At 44.0% G+C, this 14754-nt stretch overlaps 1 protein-coding gene across 1 annotated transcript in view; it reads left to right on the top strand.

Annotated features, from left to right (window-relative positions):
- The window catches only part of LOC115317848 (cell wall protein DAN4-like), a 63982-nt gene that overhangs the window by 42831 nt on the left and 6397 nt on the right, over nucleotides 1-14754 (top strand). The window contains exon 8 of the mRNA XM_042294811.1: nucleotides 3968-4230. Within this exon, the coding sequence (XP_042150745.1) occupies nucleotides 3968-4230 (263 nt within the window). The remainder of the gene's footprint in view (nucleotides 1-3967; nucleotides 4231-14754) is intronic.

A 14754-nucleotide genomic window follows, 5' to 3' on the forward strand; every position in this document is an offset into this window, starting at 1 on the left:
GCATGCAATAGGAAGTATTCACTGGACGCCATAGTTAAGGGCAATGTTTAGAGCGCATGCTCACAACGAGCTCACATTAATAGGCTGCTAAGGCCAGCAATCTTGATGGTGTGGAATGCGCGTGGCAAAAAAGAGAAGAAAGGGTAAAAGCACAGGCGAGCTGGTGAAGAACTTCCATCATAAACCGGAGACACGAAAAAATAAAAAAAAAAAACGGACAAAACAACAACAAGTCTCAACAGAGACTTGAGACTTGTAGTTTGTTGAGGCTTGTTGTTGTTTTGTCCGTTTTTTATTTTTCCGTGTCTCCGGTTTATGATGGACGTGGCAAAACAACTGTGGAAGCTCGCCGACAGCTCGCGCTCAGCAGTCGTGCACACAGCTATGGCCGCCAGTGAATACTCCCTATAGACCGATCTCAAGAGCCGGTTTGACTACGCTACCGCTGCCGGAAAGCATCGATGGAACTTTCGTCGTTATTCAGGTGCGACAACCTCTCTGGAACTCTGCGGGTGTAGAGCACGAGAAGGCACGAACCCTCGCTCGCACGGCGGTGTGCCTTCCGGGGAACTAAAGTTATGGCGAGGACACGCATGTGCCGAACACCTAGTGAGATCGGTCTATTGCACTCACTGCCCACACGAGCGACACGCGCTTGGCGGCCGAAAAATCTGCGTATGAAGTAACAACTGGTCGGACGTTTTTCGTGTTCTCTCATGGTTAGTCACATCTACGGGGAAAACGAACGTTATATTCAAATTCACGGGATAAAAATTCTCTAAAATTCACCTCTAACTTTTTTTTTAAGAGCCTCTTCGGCTTCTTTTTAAAAACATTACATAGGTTCTCTCAACAAACAGCAGGTTAACGGTCATTCGGAATGTGACACATGTGTTTGTTTTTGCTGCCTCATTGTTTACTACCGTAGTGATTGGGACAGATTTGCAAGCGTGAAGGGCAAAAAATGAATGCCAGTCAACCATTTTAATGCCACATAATATTGACATAAATATTAGAATTTATATGGAAAGAAAAGAAAAAAAAGAAATAAGGAAGCACTTTTAAAGTTGCATAAAAACTCACCCTTTAGAGTTCGCTTATACAACTCATTTACTGTAAACGTTTATCGGTAGTGAGGTGGCAGTTGAGATTCACAGGTGGGCTCGGAACTCGAAGACTTCACGGTGGCGTCATCAGCTTGGGGGGGATTTGAGACGCGTAGTTGCAGGCCTTCAAAACTACCGATGGGCCTCGTTGAAACCCTCGTGGTCCAGAACCGTTTTACATATTCGTTTTGGTTCTTTACAGTATACGACTTTCTTTTCTCCACTGAACCGCCTGTCTTCTTCCAGGTTTTTTTTGGTCTTGTTTGTTGTAGCTGCCAGGGGAATAGTCAGATTATTATATTCACTCTCCGCTTCACAAAGTTAGTTCGGAAAACGACTTTTGTGGTACGGAAATTCAGATGGTTCAGATATCAGGCACACAGGGCATTTTAAGACATCAATAATATAACTTCGTCGTCGAGAAGAACAGCATGTACATGCACTACTGCTTCATCACTCTGGTGCTCAAGTACCATTTCACTATATGCAAATGCAAAAAGAGCATTCAGGAAAAAGTAATGATGCGACACCCATAATATTCATGTAATCGTCGTGAATATTTAACGCGTTTGATATATTCTACAGTGAGATTTTATGCCGTGAGTGCTAAGCTCCATTGCACAACTCGGCTGTTAGGAGCTTTGTGAAAACATGGCGGCAAGTCAGAAAAACGCCCAACGTGGTCCAAGTTTGGAAATCCTAGGCGTCTAACTTGGGGATAATAGCGTTTTGCTCCAAAACGCTAGTTAGGGCCGAATAACTTTTTTTTTTTTTTTTTTTTTACGTTTATACTTAGTTTTTTTTCTGGTTCGCCAAATAAGTGCCAATGTGCGAGACACGAGCCAAAAATGCCACGTATGAACCGAACAACCAGCAGTGAAGCCTTACTCTATACTTTAATCGAGCTTCGCTGGTCTGCCATGCACGCGCGCTCGTGAGATGAAGGCGCAGTTCAAGACAGCGAATTCGTGCTTGCAGCACCGGCTTCGCTTGGAGCTAAGCTGAAATGTAGTACAGAACTTGCTCGGAAATTTAGGCACAATGTTGCCACGTATCAGCCGAACAACCAGCAGTGAAGCTTAATTCTGACACCTATTTGTCAATTTAGGGCCATGTACTTCGACTAGCCAAAAAACATCGAGTTTGGTTGGACTATTTAGAGCCCAGCTCATAGGCGCCCGTTTCCGTGTTTCGCGGCGTCGGCGTCGGCGTAACCGCGCTAAATTTAGCGGAAAAATTGACGTCACGTGACCTCAACACGAATTCAACTCCCCGCTAGATTTAACGGGGAATTCAGTTTCTCCGCTAGATTTAGATGAAGAATGGACGTCACGTGACCCCCAACACCAATTCAATTCCCCGCTACGTGACCTCAACACAATTTGAATTCCCTGCTAAATTTAGCGGGACATTGAATTCGTGTTGAGGTCACGTAGGGGGGATCGAATTGTTGTTCACGTCACGCGAAGTCAATTTTCCCACCAAATCTAGCGGATAAACTGAATTTGACCGCTAAATCTAGCGGAGAAACTGAATTTTTTCATAGGTTACGGGACGCCAATTCATGCTACGTCATTTTCCCCGCTAAATCTACCGGGGAAAGTGAATAGGAGGCAGAGCGGAGACGAGGGGATGAAGGAGGCGGAAAATGAGGGGAGGAGGAGTGGGCAGGGAGGAGGAGGAGGTACACACCCACCCTTGCGTACCCTCCCCTCCTGTTCCTCGAGAGCTGCGCTCTATTTTCGCGTTACAGAGATTTGTAAACGTCTTCCATACTTTTTGCGCTTTCAGTGACCCAAAGTCTCAAAAATGTCAACATAATAAGCCAAGCCCCGATTTTCTTTTGCTATCAGTGACCGTCGCTTCCAGTAATAACTGTCGTATATACTGCAATTGTGACGCGACCCATAATCCATACACTAAGAAGTTAGCGAACATTTAGTTAATTCCTCGTGATTGTGTTAGTGAACTTTCTATCTTATGTTCGTAGAGCCAAAAAAAAAAAAGCGAATAGCAATTACGGCCACCGCGCGTGGCAGTACACCGCCATATTTTCTTTTAAATGTTTCCAATCAAAGAAAATTAAGAATCGCGCTTTACATAGGGTATTTCAGTTTTTCGGCTAACTCACTCTAAGAGTGACTCGACAAACGTTGTAAAGGCTGGCACAATATATTGCGGCACGGTACGCGTGTTTAACTATCACGACATTCTTCACCCTCCTGCCGACACAGTCCATCTTTTTTGTGTGTGTGTGTGGTGTGCCTGTCTACTTAACCTAGTTTAATGAGCAAATCTTTAATCTCTTAATTTATGTGCAAACACCCGAATACAAAAAAGAAATATGTATTTCGTTTCGAGAAATATCCTATCGGCGCCTTTTTCATCAAGTCAGCTTTTGTGTGTAAGTTGTGTTTAGCTTTAGAAAAATGTGCGCGCGATAAAAAGTTAGTTTTCACGTGGCTACCCGCCAGCGAATTGTGATGTATCGTGCTAGTGTCCCTGGTCAGATCGAAGATGTTCGACACAGAAAGGCTACGTCGCTCGAATCAACACGATCAGATGCTGTCCTCAACACTCTGTAGTACTTTTGCAACCGGAGTTTACGCCGAAACGTAGTATTATAATAGTTTTCGAATTAATTTGTGTTATGTAAGCAGTCTGTCCAATAACAAAAAAAGAAAAAGAAATCTTGACTTGTGAAATTGAACCGTGAACAATGGTGCGTTGGTTCGGCATACGGAGCAGCGTCCACCAGCTCTTTTTAATTCTAGGCCTAAGTTATAGCCTGTATCTCAGATTTGATGTAACGAACTGAGCACTACCCGACCCATGTTTGAATAGGTTGTATCTCGTTTCAGATAATGTCACTACATTAAATCAACGAACGGCAGAAGAAATGCACGATATTGAAGAGTCCACCCATTACGTGGGACTATGGGGGCAGTATGTATACAGAATAATTTTTAATCACGCCAACTGGTGGTGGTACGCCCACGCAATGAGAAAATATCTCAACAAGACCGACATCGTCCAGTGGTATGACGGTTTTGCCATCCTCAACAATTACCTGAGGGATGAATTGGCAGATGAGATCTACGGCAGGTTTAACCTAAATACAAAGGTGAGCTCATTAAGCTACACTTTTCTGTTTGCCTTTCCCTTCATGATTTTTTATTCCTTCCTCTTGTGCACGTAAGGGAAGATATAGGATTGTTTTGGTGGAGAACATTATTATTATTATTATTATTATTATTATTATTTATTTTATATAAGCGACTTCCATGCGACAATTGGTTATAGAGTTTATAGGATACCCGGTGGTACATCAGCCTTAACAATTCTTGGTAATCAGTCTAAATAATAATTTAAAAAAAACACAGTAGAGCTCTTCAATATTCTGTCACTCGGTCTGTACACCGTTCAATATTACATTTTCAAACCAAAGGAGCAATCTTGAATGTATATATTGCAAACACTACAGTGTTATATGTAATATATGGTTGTGAGTCTCGTATTGGATGAAACCCAAGAATCTCTTTATTTGTTTTAGCCTGCTTTATAATAACAGTTCGACTGGGGCTAAAAGCTGTCATATTGTAATATTTTATTTTGCTGGTTATCAATCAATCAATCAATCAATCAATGCTTATTTTTCTCTTGTGCTAAGCAGCAGCTCGAAATCTTACTGGGTTAAGCACACACAATTGAAAGACACATAAAATACAGAGTAAACAAAATAAAGAGCTGTGGAAAAAAAAAAAGGTAGCATGTCAGTCGGACTAACAACTGGCGAATATTCAATTGTTTTATTCGGCCATACAAAATTCCTATCACTGCAGCAAATCTGAGGCAAATAAAAAGCATTTAATTAAGAAAATATGTTCAGATCCCCAAAGCTCTAACTTTCGAAAAATATTATTCCTGAGCCAAATATAGCCTTTGATGTCAGTGATGCTTATAATTCCCTATCAATAACATTTCCAACAATACTTGTATTTGGGCTTGCTGGTTTGTCATTCTGAGGTATACTGCGCTGCGAAGTTACACTTAACTCATAAAGGCTAAACTATGAAATGATATGAAAGACAGCTAACAGGATGACGTACTTGTGGAAGCGCAAACTAGCAAGTGTTTATTTTTCGTTTCTTCTTCCTTGTTTTAAAAGATGAAGATTGCTTAATAATTCACAGAATTGAAAATTCATGTCTTTGCGGGCAAGTGTAGACCAGGTATTTTAGGGGACAGATATATGCTGAAGTTTAGATGACGGACATGTACCTGAGAAATTGTGGAAAGGACTGGGACGACTAATGTATCTTCTGTCATTTGTGGACAGTTGGTGTTGCTGCTATTTGTGTTTATCCTGTTGCCACACTGGAGCTGATGTTCACCCTGTTGTGCTGCGGGATCTTTCTAAGCAGTTCTATTTCTTTTTGTTCTAAAGCTATTGAGGGTTCACTGATGCACGTGTCATGACTTTCGGAAGCCATGTCGAAAGCTTTCATGATTTCGCGCTTGGTTTTGTCTTGTAATCTATCTAAGAGGGTTTTGGTTCCAAGGAGAGCTTCTCAGCTGCTCTTGCACAGTGTGCTGCGAGGTTAGCATATGCCTGCAGCTGCACGAAAGCGTATTTGTGCTCTCTTAGTCTGTCATTTATACGTCTCCCCGTTTGTCTTATGTATGATCTTCCACACGTCAGTGGTATCTTGTATACAACTCCTTCAGTGCAGTCAACGAACTTGTGGTTGTGTTTCACCTTACACGATGCTTGACCTTTGTGTTGTTTTCCGGTTCATTCACCTTCTTGCATAAACCTTCTAGTTTAAAAGGGACAGATTAGGCCACTCTTACTTCATGCTTTTCTGTTATCTTTTTCATCACATGGAAAACATTGTAGATCTATGGCAGCACAACCGCTGTTTGTTTTGTCAGTAGTCTTCTCCTAGGTTTTACCTGTGCCTGTGAGTGTGTTTATGCCTTTTTTTGCTATGGCCACCATTAGTGGTTCTGAATGACCGCTTGCTTGCAGTCGGCTTCTCTGTATTTGTAGGCTATCTGGAACTCTGTGGAAACACGATTTTATGATGGCTTGAAGACACATCCTGAGGCGACGCTCCTCTTTACTTATGTTGAGTATCCTGAGTCGTACGGCAGTATACCCTTTTCCCCTCTCGTCTTATACATCCAGCACGTGTCTCTTTCCCTGAATGGCATGTTGATATCCAAAAATTGTAAGCTGCCTCTATCCGGTAAATCGAATGTGAATTCCAGTTTTCTGTGTACGTCCTTGAACTTCTCCATGATTTTTGTGCACATCTCCTTTGTCATTTTGTTCATCGGAAAGCATACGAAAAAATCATCTACGTATCTGAAACACCTCACTACTCCATTCTCCTGGAAAAACAACTGATGTAATGTCTTATTGCCTCGTGCGAGGTATATGTCGGATAATGCTGGTGCTCTGCATGAACGTATGCCTATGCCTTCTCTCTGTTAGTGTACTTTCCCGTCTAGCATGACGTGTAGGGAGCATAAATAGGTTCGTAGTTTCGTATGCGACGCATGAAATCCTTTGTGCCAATCCCACTGTGATTTTGAAACTTTAATGTACCGTATGTGTCGATGCATTCTTCCACTTCCTCTAGTGCTTCTTCTTGTGGGATTTTGTAATATATGTCTTTTACGTCCACTGAAAAGGCGGTGATGGGCTGTATTACTTTAAAAAATTTGATCACGTCTTCTGAGTTGCGTACTAAGAACGGATCGTATACTTGGAGATGTAAGAGGTGTTTCTGCAGTTCCTTAGCGATCACAAGCTGCCAGGCTCTTTATTCTTCCACTATCACACTGAATGGGCTGTCTTCCTTGTGCGTCTTTACCGTAAATAATGGATTTGAACATGGTTCCTGGCTTTCTTTAACTTTTTTTTGCGATTGAGTTGAAGACTAATTTTTCACCCTGTCGTGCTACTTGTCCTCTTCCGTTTTTCCTACTTCTTTCGTTCATGTCCTTCCGTACCTTGAACTTTTTTTCCAGGGATTCTTGCGCTTTAATTTCGTACGTCCCTCGTTCCAAGATGACAAATTCTCCTGCCTTGTCAGCCAGCAGGAGGCGGCAGTTGTTTCTTCTGAGCCGTAGTAACGTGTTGTTGGTGTTCAAGCCTGCTTGCCCGGCAATTTCTCGTCTGTCGGAAACCTCCTGCATGCCCTCATCTAAGCACTCCTCTCTCGCTCTCTCCTTCCGGAACTTTCCTTGCAACGTCACGTGCCATGTTTGCCTTCGGCTGTACTGTGTAATTGGGACCCTACCCTAATGTCTCGGAGGTCACTTTTGGAATTGTCAGGTTGATCATATTGATTATCCTTTCATTTCCGTTATTCGTCCTTTTTTCCTTTCTCAGCATATGGTTGAAACATGACTTCCACTGACTGTCACCCTAATTTTCCGCTATATTCAGAAAGTATTTGTACATCATCTTGGCCTGTGCTGGCTTAACAGATGAGTCGCAGATACTCCTGATGTTGAGCTTGAAAAAACCTACTGGTAAACTCTTGCAGCACCTCCTTACTGTTGCCTCTTCTGGTGCCATCCTTCCAAACAGGTAAATTAGAACAGGCGCTGACGCCCCGTGGGTTAGGGCGTATGTCAGAATGCGTGTCCTACATTTTGCCCCCTCGATATATCTGATGAAAACATGAAATGCGTTGAAAAGCTTGTGATGGAAGAACATGTAAGCCCGATGCACTCGAAATGAAGACTAACAATGCTTGGATTTAAGCTAGTTGGTTTTTCAGTCTGAGGTATAGTGCGTTGCGAAGTTACACTTAACACATAGAGACGTAAACTATGAGATAACATGAAAGAGGGTTAAGAACATAACGTAGTTGTGAAAGTGAAGACTAACAAATGTTTATTTTTCGTTTCTTCTTCTTCCTTCTTCATACCTTTGTTTTGAAGGATGAAGATTGCCTGATAATTCACGGAATCGAAAAAAATGTCTTTGCGGGCAAGTATAGACAAGGTGTTTTAGGGGACAGATATATGCTGGCGTTTAGATGACGCGTATGTACCTGAGAAATCGTGGAAAGGACCGGGACGATTAATTACTTTTCTGTCATTTACAGACAGTTGGTGTTGCTGGTGTTTGTGTTTATGCTGCTACCACCCTGGAGCTGATGTTCGCCCTGTTGTGCAGCCGGATCTTTTTAAGCAGTTATATTTTTTTAGCTATTGAGGGTTCACTGACGCACGTATGCTGTTGCCAAGCTGTAGCTTATGTTCTCCCTGTTGTGCAGCGGGATCTTTTTAAGCAGTACTATTCTTTTTGACTGTTTGGTATGATTTTTTAATGCTTTAATAGATGATTTTTTTGGTATGCTTTCTGATGTACAAAATGACCAAGGAGATGTGCGGAAAATTCATAGAGAAGTTAAGAGAACTACAGAGAGGACTGGAATTCACATTCGAATTACCGCATAGAGGCAGCCTACAGTTTCTGGATATCAAAATGACATTCGGGGAAAGGCACACGTGCTGGATGTATGAGACGAGGGGGAAAAGGGAATGCTGCCGTTCGACTCGGGATACTCAAAGATAGTAAAGAGGAGTGTCGCCTCAGGATATGTCTGCAAGCCATAAGAAAATCGTGTTTTTACAGAGTGTCGGATGGTCTACAAATACATATAAGCCGACTATAAGCGAGCGGTCATCCAGAACCGATAATGGTGGCCATAGCAGAAAAATTTATAAACACACAAAGCAAAAGTAAAACCAATGAGATGACTACTGACAAAAAAAAACAACAAAAAAACCAGTGGTTGTGCTGCCATACATCCACAATTTTTCGCATAGGATAAAAAAGATCGCCGGAAAACATGAGGTAAGAGTGGCCTTATTGGCCCCTGTTAAACTAAAAGGTTTATGTAAGAAGGTGAATGAACCGGAAAACAACACAAAAGGTCAAGCATCGTGTAAGGTGAAACACAAACACAAGTTCGTTGGCTGCACTGAAGGAGTTGTATACAAGATACCACTGACGTGTGGAAGATCATACTGCTACGCTCGTCGGGGAGCGACCGCGTGCGTGGCCGAGTGGTTACCGTGCTTGACTGCCGCGCGGAAAGTCTAGGTTCGATTCCAGTCAGTGGAATGCTCTTTCATTTGTTCTTTCTACACTGCGTTCTAGTGTGTTCGAGAACATTCTCGTATGATCGAGTTCCGAATGTTCCATTCGCCGAGCAATCTAGGTCTATTGTGCCAGAACCCAACGTACATAAGAAACTCCGCGTGCTGATCTGCAGTCAGTCTCGCCCCAGCGTTCGACTCTGCTGTTACGCCGACTTCGACGCCGGCGAAGCTCTGTTATTATCTTTAGTACCGCTTTTATTTTTGGCACAAGTTCGCTACATTAAACGTTTATTTCTTCCTGTTTATTTATTGGTTTTTGGTCACCACCCGAGACAATACATAGGACAAACGGGGAGATGTATAAATGAGAGACTAAGACAGCAGAAATACGCTTGCGGACAGCTGCAGACATCTGGTAACCTCGCAGCACACTGTGCGAGATGCAGCTGCGAAGTTCTTCTTAGAACCAGAACCATCTTAGATAGATCACAAGACAGGATCAAGCGCGAAATCATAGAGGCTTTTCACGTGGCTTCTGGAAGGCATGGCACGTGCATCAGTGAACCCTAAATAGCTTTAAAACAAAAAGAAATAGAACAGCCTAAAAACTCTCGGAGCACAACAGGGCAAAAGTCAGCTCCAAGGTGGCAACGACATAAACACAAAATAGCAGAAACACCAACTGTCTACAGAAGACAGAAGAGACATTAATCGTCCCAGTCCTTTCCACGATTTCTCAGGTACATGCACGTCATCCAAACTCCAGCATATATCTGTCACCTAAAACACCTTGTCTACACTTGCCCGCAAAGACATTAATTTTCAATTCCGTAAATTATGAGGCAATCTTCATCCTTTAAAACAAAGGTATAAAGAAGGATGACGAAGAAACGAAAAAGAAACAGTTGTCAGTCTGCGCTTTTACAAGTACTTTTACAAGTTTACGTCTTTACGTGTGAAGTGTAACTTTGCAGGGCTGTATACATCAGAACACTAAAATTTTATTAGCACCAGAAGTAAATGGTAAGACGAAGAGACATTGGAGGTTCTTCCCTAGGTATCTTCTTTAAAATTGTGTGCAGGTTCTTCAAGTCACAGCAGTAACTTAACCAGCAATCATACTTTAGCCAAAAGAAAGATAGAATAATTATGAATAAAAAAGTAGTAAACTCCAAAGTGCACTATGAAGTTTACTACTTGCTAATTCTGCGCGCATCCACGCAAAATAAAAATAAAATATTTAAGATTAAAATAAATGAAGTGCGCAGTATCTTATGCTAAAGAAATTTATTGATGTATCTGGCGGTAGTTATAAAGTAATTGCTTGACTGATGATTGGAGGAGTAGACAATTGCTATAAATACTATAAATTTTAATGTGTTTAGGCCTTGGTTATTTGAAGTGGATTATACAAGGACAACTGCGGTCAAGAATTAAACCAAATTAAATTACTCTTATCACTTCAGCGGCTCGAACTATGATGACAGCCGAAACATTACGTTAAAATGAAGCCGCGTACTCCCCTAACACGGTTATCAAAGACGCCACCAGCTGCTGTTTGGCAGGGGACCAATGGGTTAGCTGCTAGTGAAGCAACAGTGGGCTGCGACCTAAACTATACTCCGCGTCACTAGTTCTGTGCAGTAAAGGCGAAGGCAACGCCATACGCCAGACAAGAGAGAAAGCGCGAGCACTGGGAAGGCAGAACGGGAGAGGAGGTCAATAGAGAAAGGGACAGCACTAGGAACGCTAGACAAGAGGTATTGTTTCTTTCCTCGTCCCTAGCCTTCCTAGTGCTTGCCCTATCTCCCTTCACGTGGACATGCCTTCACCTGAACTGTACGCAACTGGTGGCACGGAGTGTAGTGCTTTGGTTCATATTCTGTGCTTTTTTTCTGTTGTGTAAAGTAGTAATTAGGGAGCTGCTTCCGGCGTTTCTCTTTTTTGTATTGGCGTTTTTCCTGAGCCTCCAGTCTGTTATATTATTTTTTTATATTTGTGGTTTTGTACGGAAACAACGCAATCAAGTTGTCCCTGCCTGCACGACACCACAGCATGAACGCGCCAAATACATAGCGTCGTGAATGGCCCCAGAAAGTAGCGTATGCTGAGCGGAGAACGAACGCTCTACACAACGCGACATGCAAGTTTTTCACGTTTAAGTTAACCTAGCGATGTAGCCAGCTACACCAGAAGAGCTCTAACTCTTGTGCACGTTGCACTCAACTCGAGGAACATGCCCCTTCAAACGGCCGTGCAGCGGGTGAATGTCATGCCGCTCAATGGTACGCTAATACCGCATTCACTTCCGCTCTTACGTGTACAATTGATTTTCAGTTCCGCGAGCAAGAAACAGGAATATAGCGTTGCAGCCACGCTATAGACGCTTTACATACGCGCCAAATTACAGCCGCCATTGCTGACCTTCTCTTGTCTTACCGAGATGCCGAGCAACTGCAACGGTGGTTGACGATCCTCTACAAATCCGATGCTTTAGAAAAGGACACAGTTAAATCTAATATGGCAATAACCTGGCCTGCTATGGTAATGATGAAGCGAAATAAACGGAATAAGAGGAAACAAAAAACTGAAGGTCAGTTATGGCGGCGTCCATGCACAGCTGCTGTAAAGCGTCTATACGCTTTGCACATCTACCATGGCCGGCACCCAGTTGCCAACACCAAACGCTCTTTTGTCGTTTCTTTTGTTTTGTTCAAATAGACGGCGCGTGGAACTTGCTTTTAAAGCGCAGCTCTTAGGCGCCGATTTCTGGCTTGAGCGGCGTCGCTGTCGCCGTCGCCGTCGGCGTAACCGCACGGTGCATTATGGGTAAATTTCCCCAATCCCCCCGCTAAATTTAGCGGGAAAATTTCCCCGCTAAATCTAGTGGGAAAGTTTCTTCTAGTGACTCCCCCCCCCCCCCCCCCCCCCCCCCCCCGCCGAGGTCACGCGACCCCCCACGTGACCTCGGGGAAGGGGTCACGTGACCCCTCCCCCAGGTCACGTGACCTCCCCAGGTGACGTGACCCCCCAAAACCACGTGACCTCCCCCCCCCCCCCCCCCCGAGAACACGTGACCCTCAGCACTCTTCCTTCCTCCTCCTCAAGAGCTTCGCTGTAATTCGGCGTTACAGGGAGTTTAAACGGCTTTCATTTTTTTAGCCTCCAGCTTTATCCGCGATAACTGTTTTTTTTAATATTCTGTATATGTACGACGCGACGGCCTAAAAGAGAAGCAGCCGACCTTACTTTTTCGAATTGATAGCTCGGCGAGGTCAACGGCCATTCGTACCGCGTACCGCTGCACACACGTGACGTCGTCGCCGCCGTACTACAGTGCCTGGAGCGCGTCTTCGACTGGTGTGTTTAGCGTCCCATTTCTCTTATACGTCATGTGGCAACAAATGACGTCACAAAAACCGGAGTGGTCTGCTGTCGGATATCGCGATCCTGGTGCTTGGTCGATGAAATGCTGTCGAAAAACACGACCGAACGCGAGTGTCGCTGTCGTCGCGGCTTCCCAACTTATGGCTACCTAAGCTTCCGTGGACTGTGAAGTTGGAGAGGCGTCTGGCCACATCAACCACCGATGCTAAGACACCACCAGGATCACGACCGGCGAGAGCATGACACTTGTATGATGTCATCAGACGAAAATCGAGGGACCACTTTTTGGGGCGTGGTAATGACACCAGTCGGAGACGCGTTCCAGGCACCATAGCCGCACTGTTGGTGCCCAGTAGCTTCGTTTGATTTACCGGCACCAGTGCTCAAAGGCGTAGAGCAGTGTACTTCCAGTATGTGTATTGAGAAACGACCGGAAGTACGCCGCCCTACACTTTTCTGCACCGGTGCAGGAGGTGCAAGTAAATCGAACGAAGCTAGCGTTGCTGCCCCTCCCCGGCAGATAGTTTCGGTTTCGCCCTGCATGCCCGAAACCAAACTTTGAGCCAGACATGTCTAAGTTACTCAAATATCCTTCCGCCTCCTCAATAGCTGTGCTCTAATTCGGCGTTACAGGGTGTTGTAAACGTCTTTCATTTGTTTTTAACTTTATTTTAACTGGTATGCATTGCTCCAGGGGTAATCGGGAAAGCGTCAGTTTTTTTCGGAAATGACGGCAAATATTGGATAATGGTAAGTCACCACAGAGTAGTTGTATTACTCTCGCCGACGAAATATTTAGCGCAATACACCTATAAGGCACTTATTTGTATCAGTCTTTTAGCCGCCAATGCTTCACTCAGAGAAATGACCAGATGACGTCTCGAAAGAGGATAGCGCGTTTTCACATCACGATACACCATTTTTTTGTTTCCGAATTGGGGACATGTACTATGAATTTTACTTTACTCGGGAATTTTACATTCTTCAGAAATTACCGGCAAAAATACTTTAGCAAAGTACAAGTACATACTCACATAATGTACTTCAAGTAAAGTACAAGTTTTTAATACTACTTGAAATAGTACTTTAAGTAGCATTGTCTTATACCCGTGCCACACGGGCAACTCGAATGTCATTTACAACGAATGACATTTTGTGTGATCGGCGAATGAGCTCGCAATCTGTCGCACGTAGAATGCGCTACGCCTGGAGTGTCGCGCGCTGATTGGCCGCCCGCTCAAATGTCATTCGTTGTAAATGACATTCGAGTTGCCCGTGTGGCGCGGGCAGACTCGTGCCTATCTCAAATACTCTACTCAAGATACTGTATCTTAAATAATTTTTGGAGTATCTTGGTATCTTGCAAATACCTTTGATGGAGAGTATTCAATACTCTATTTTAATTACAATTCCGAGTACCTTGTACTCATTATTTAAATACATTTTTGACATTCCCCCATTTTCCGAGTTTTTCGGTATGAAGTGGGGCGGGCTTGGCACGGGCAATCGTGAACATTCTTTCGAGCAACCGAATCCTGTTGCTAGCTCCGATTAGCTACGGTGACTTTAACTGAGCTCGTGAAAATATCGCTTTTTTGCCGACTGTGACTCATATTTCAGCCCAAAGTTCGTACAATGAAGGTTCTCCCCTCGCCTTCCCAAAGGCGCCTTCCCAAAGGCGCTGACGCCGCGTTCGGTTAAGTCAGCCGAGCTCTGAACCATTGCATTTGTCGTCCCCATCCATCAAGTTCTAAAGTTAACCGCTTAGGGCGCCACGGTCTGATCTCCTTAGCGACCTCTTTCTTGTTGTCCCAGAAATGTTTTGTAACATCTATTAGTGCTATTAGGGAGTTTTCGTAGACCGCGTTTCCCGTTCCGCTAAGCCCTCCGCAACGAAGCAGCCGCTACTGCGCCGCCGCGCCGATGGCCTTGACTGTAGAGTTCCGGCTAGCGTAGCTTGTTGCGGAGAACCTTGCGGGACAGTGGAAACGATCTACGAAAACTCCCTATTGCCACGTGCGTTACCCAGCTAGCGCGTGGCCGAATGGTTACCGCGCTTGGCTCTCGCGCGGAGGCTCCGGGTTCGATACCAGAAAGCGGACTTTTCTTTTATTTATTTCTTCAACTTGAC

This window comes from Ixodes scapularis, unplaced genomic scaffold (assembly GCF_016920785.2).
Source record: "Ixodes scapularis isolate PalLabHiFi unplaced genomic scaffold, ASM1692078v2 PGA_scaffold6__148_contigs__length_123643588, whole genome shotgun sequence".
In the NCBI taxonomy this organism is placed as follows: Eukaryota; Metazoa; Arthropoda; class Arachnida; order Ixodida; family Ixodidae; genus Ixodes; species Ixodes scapularis.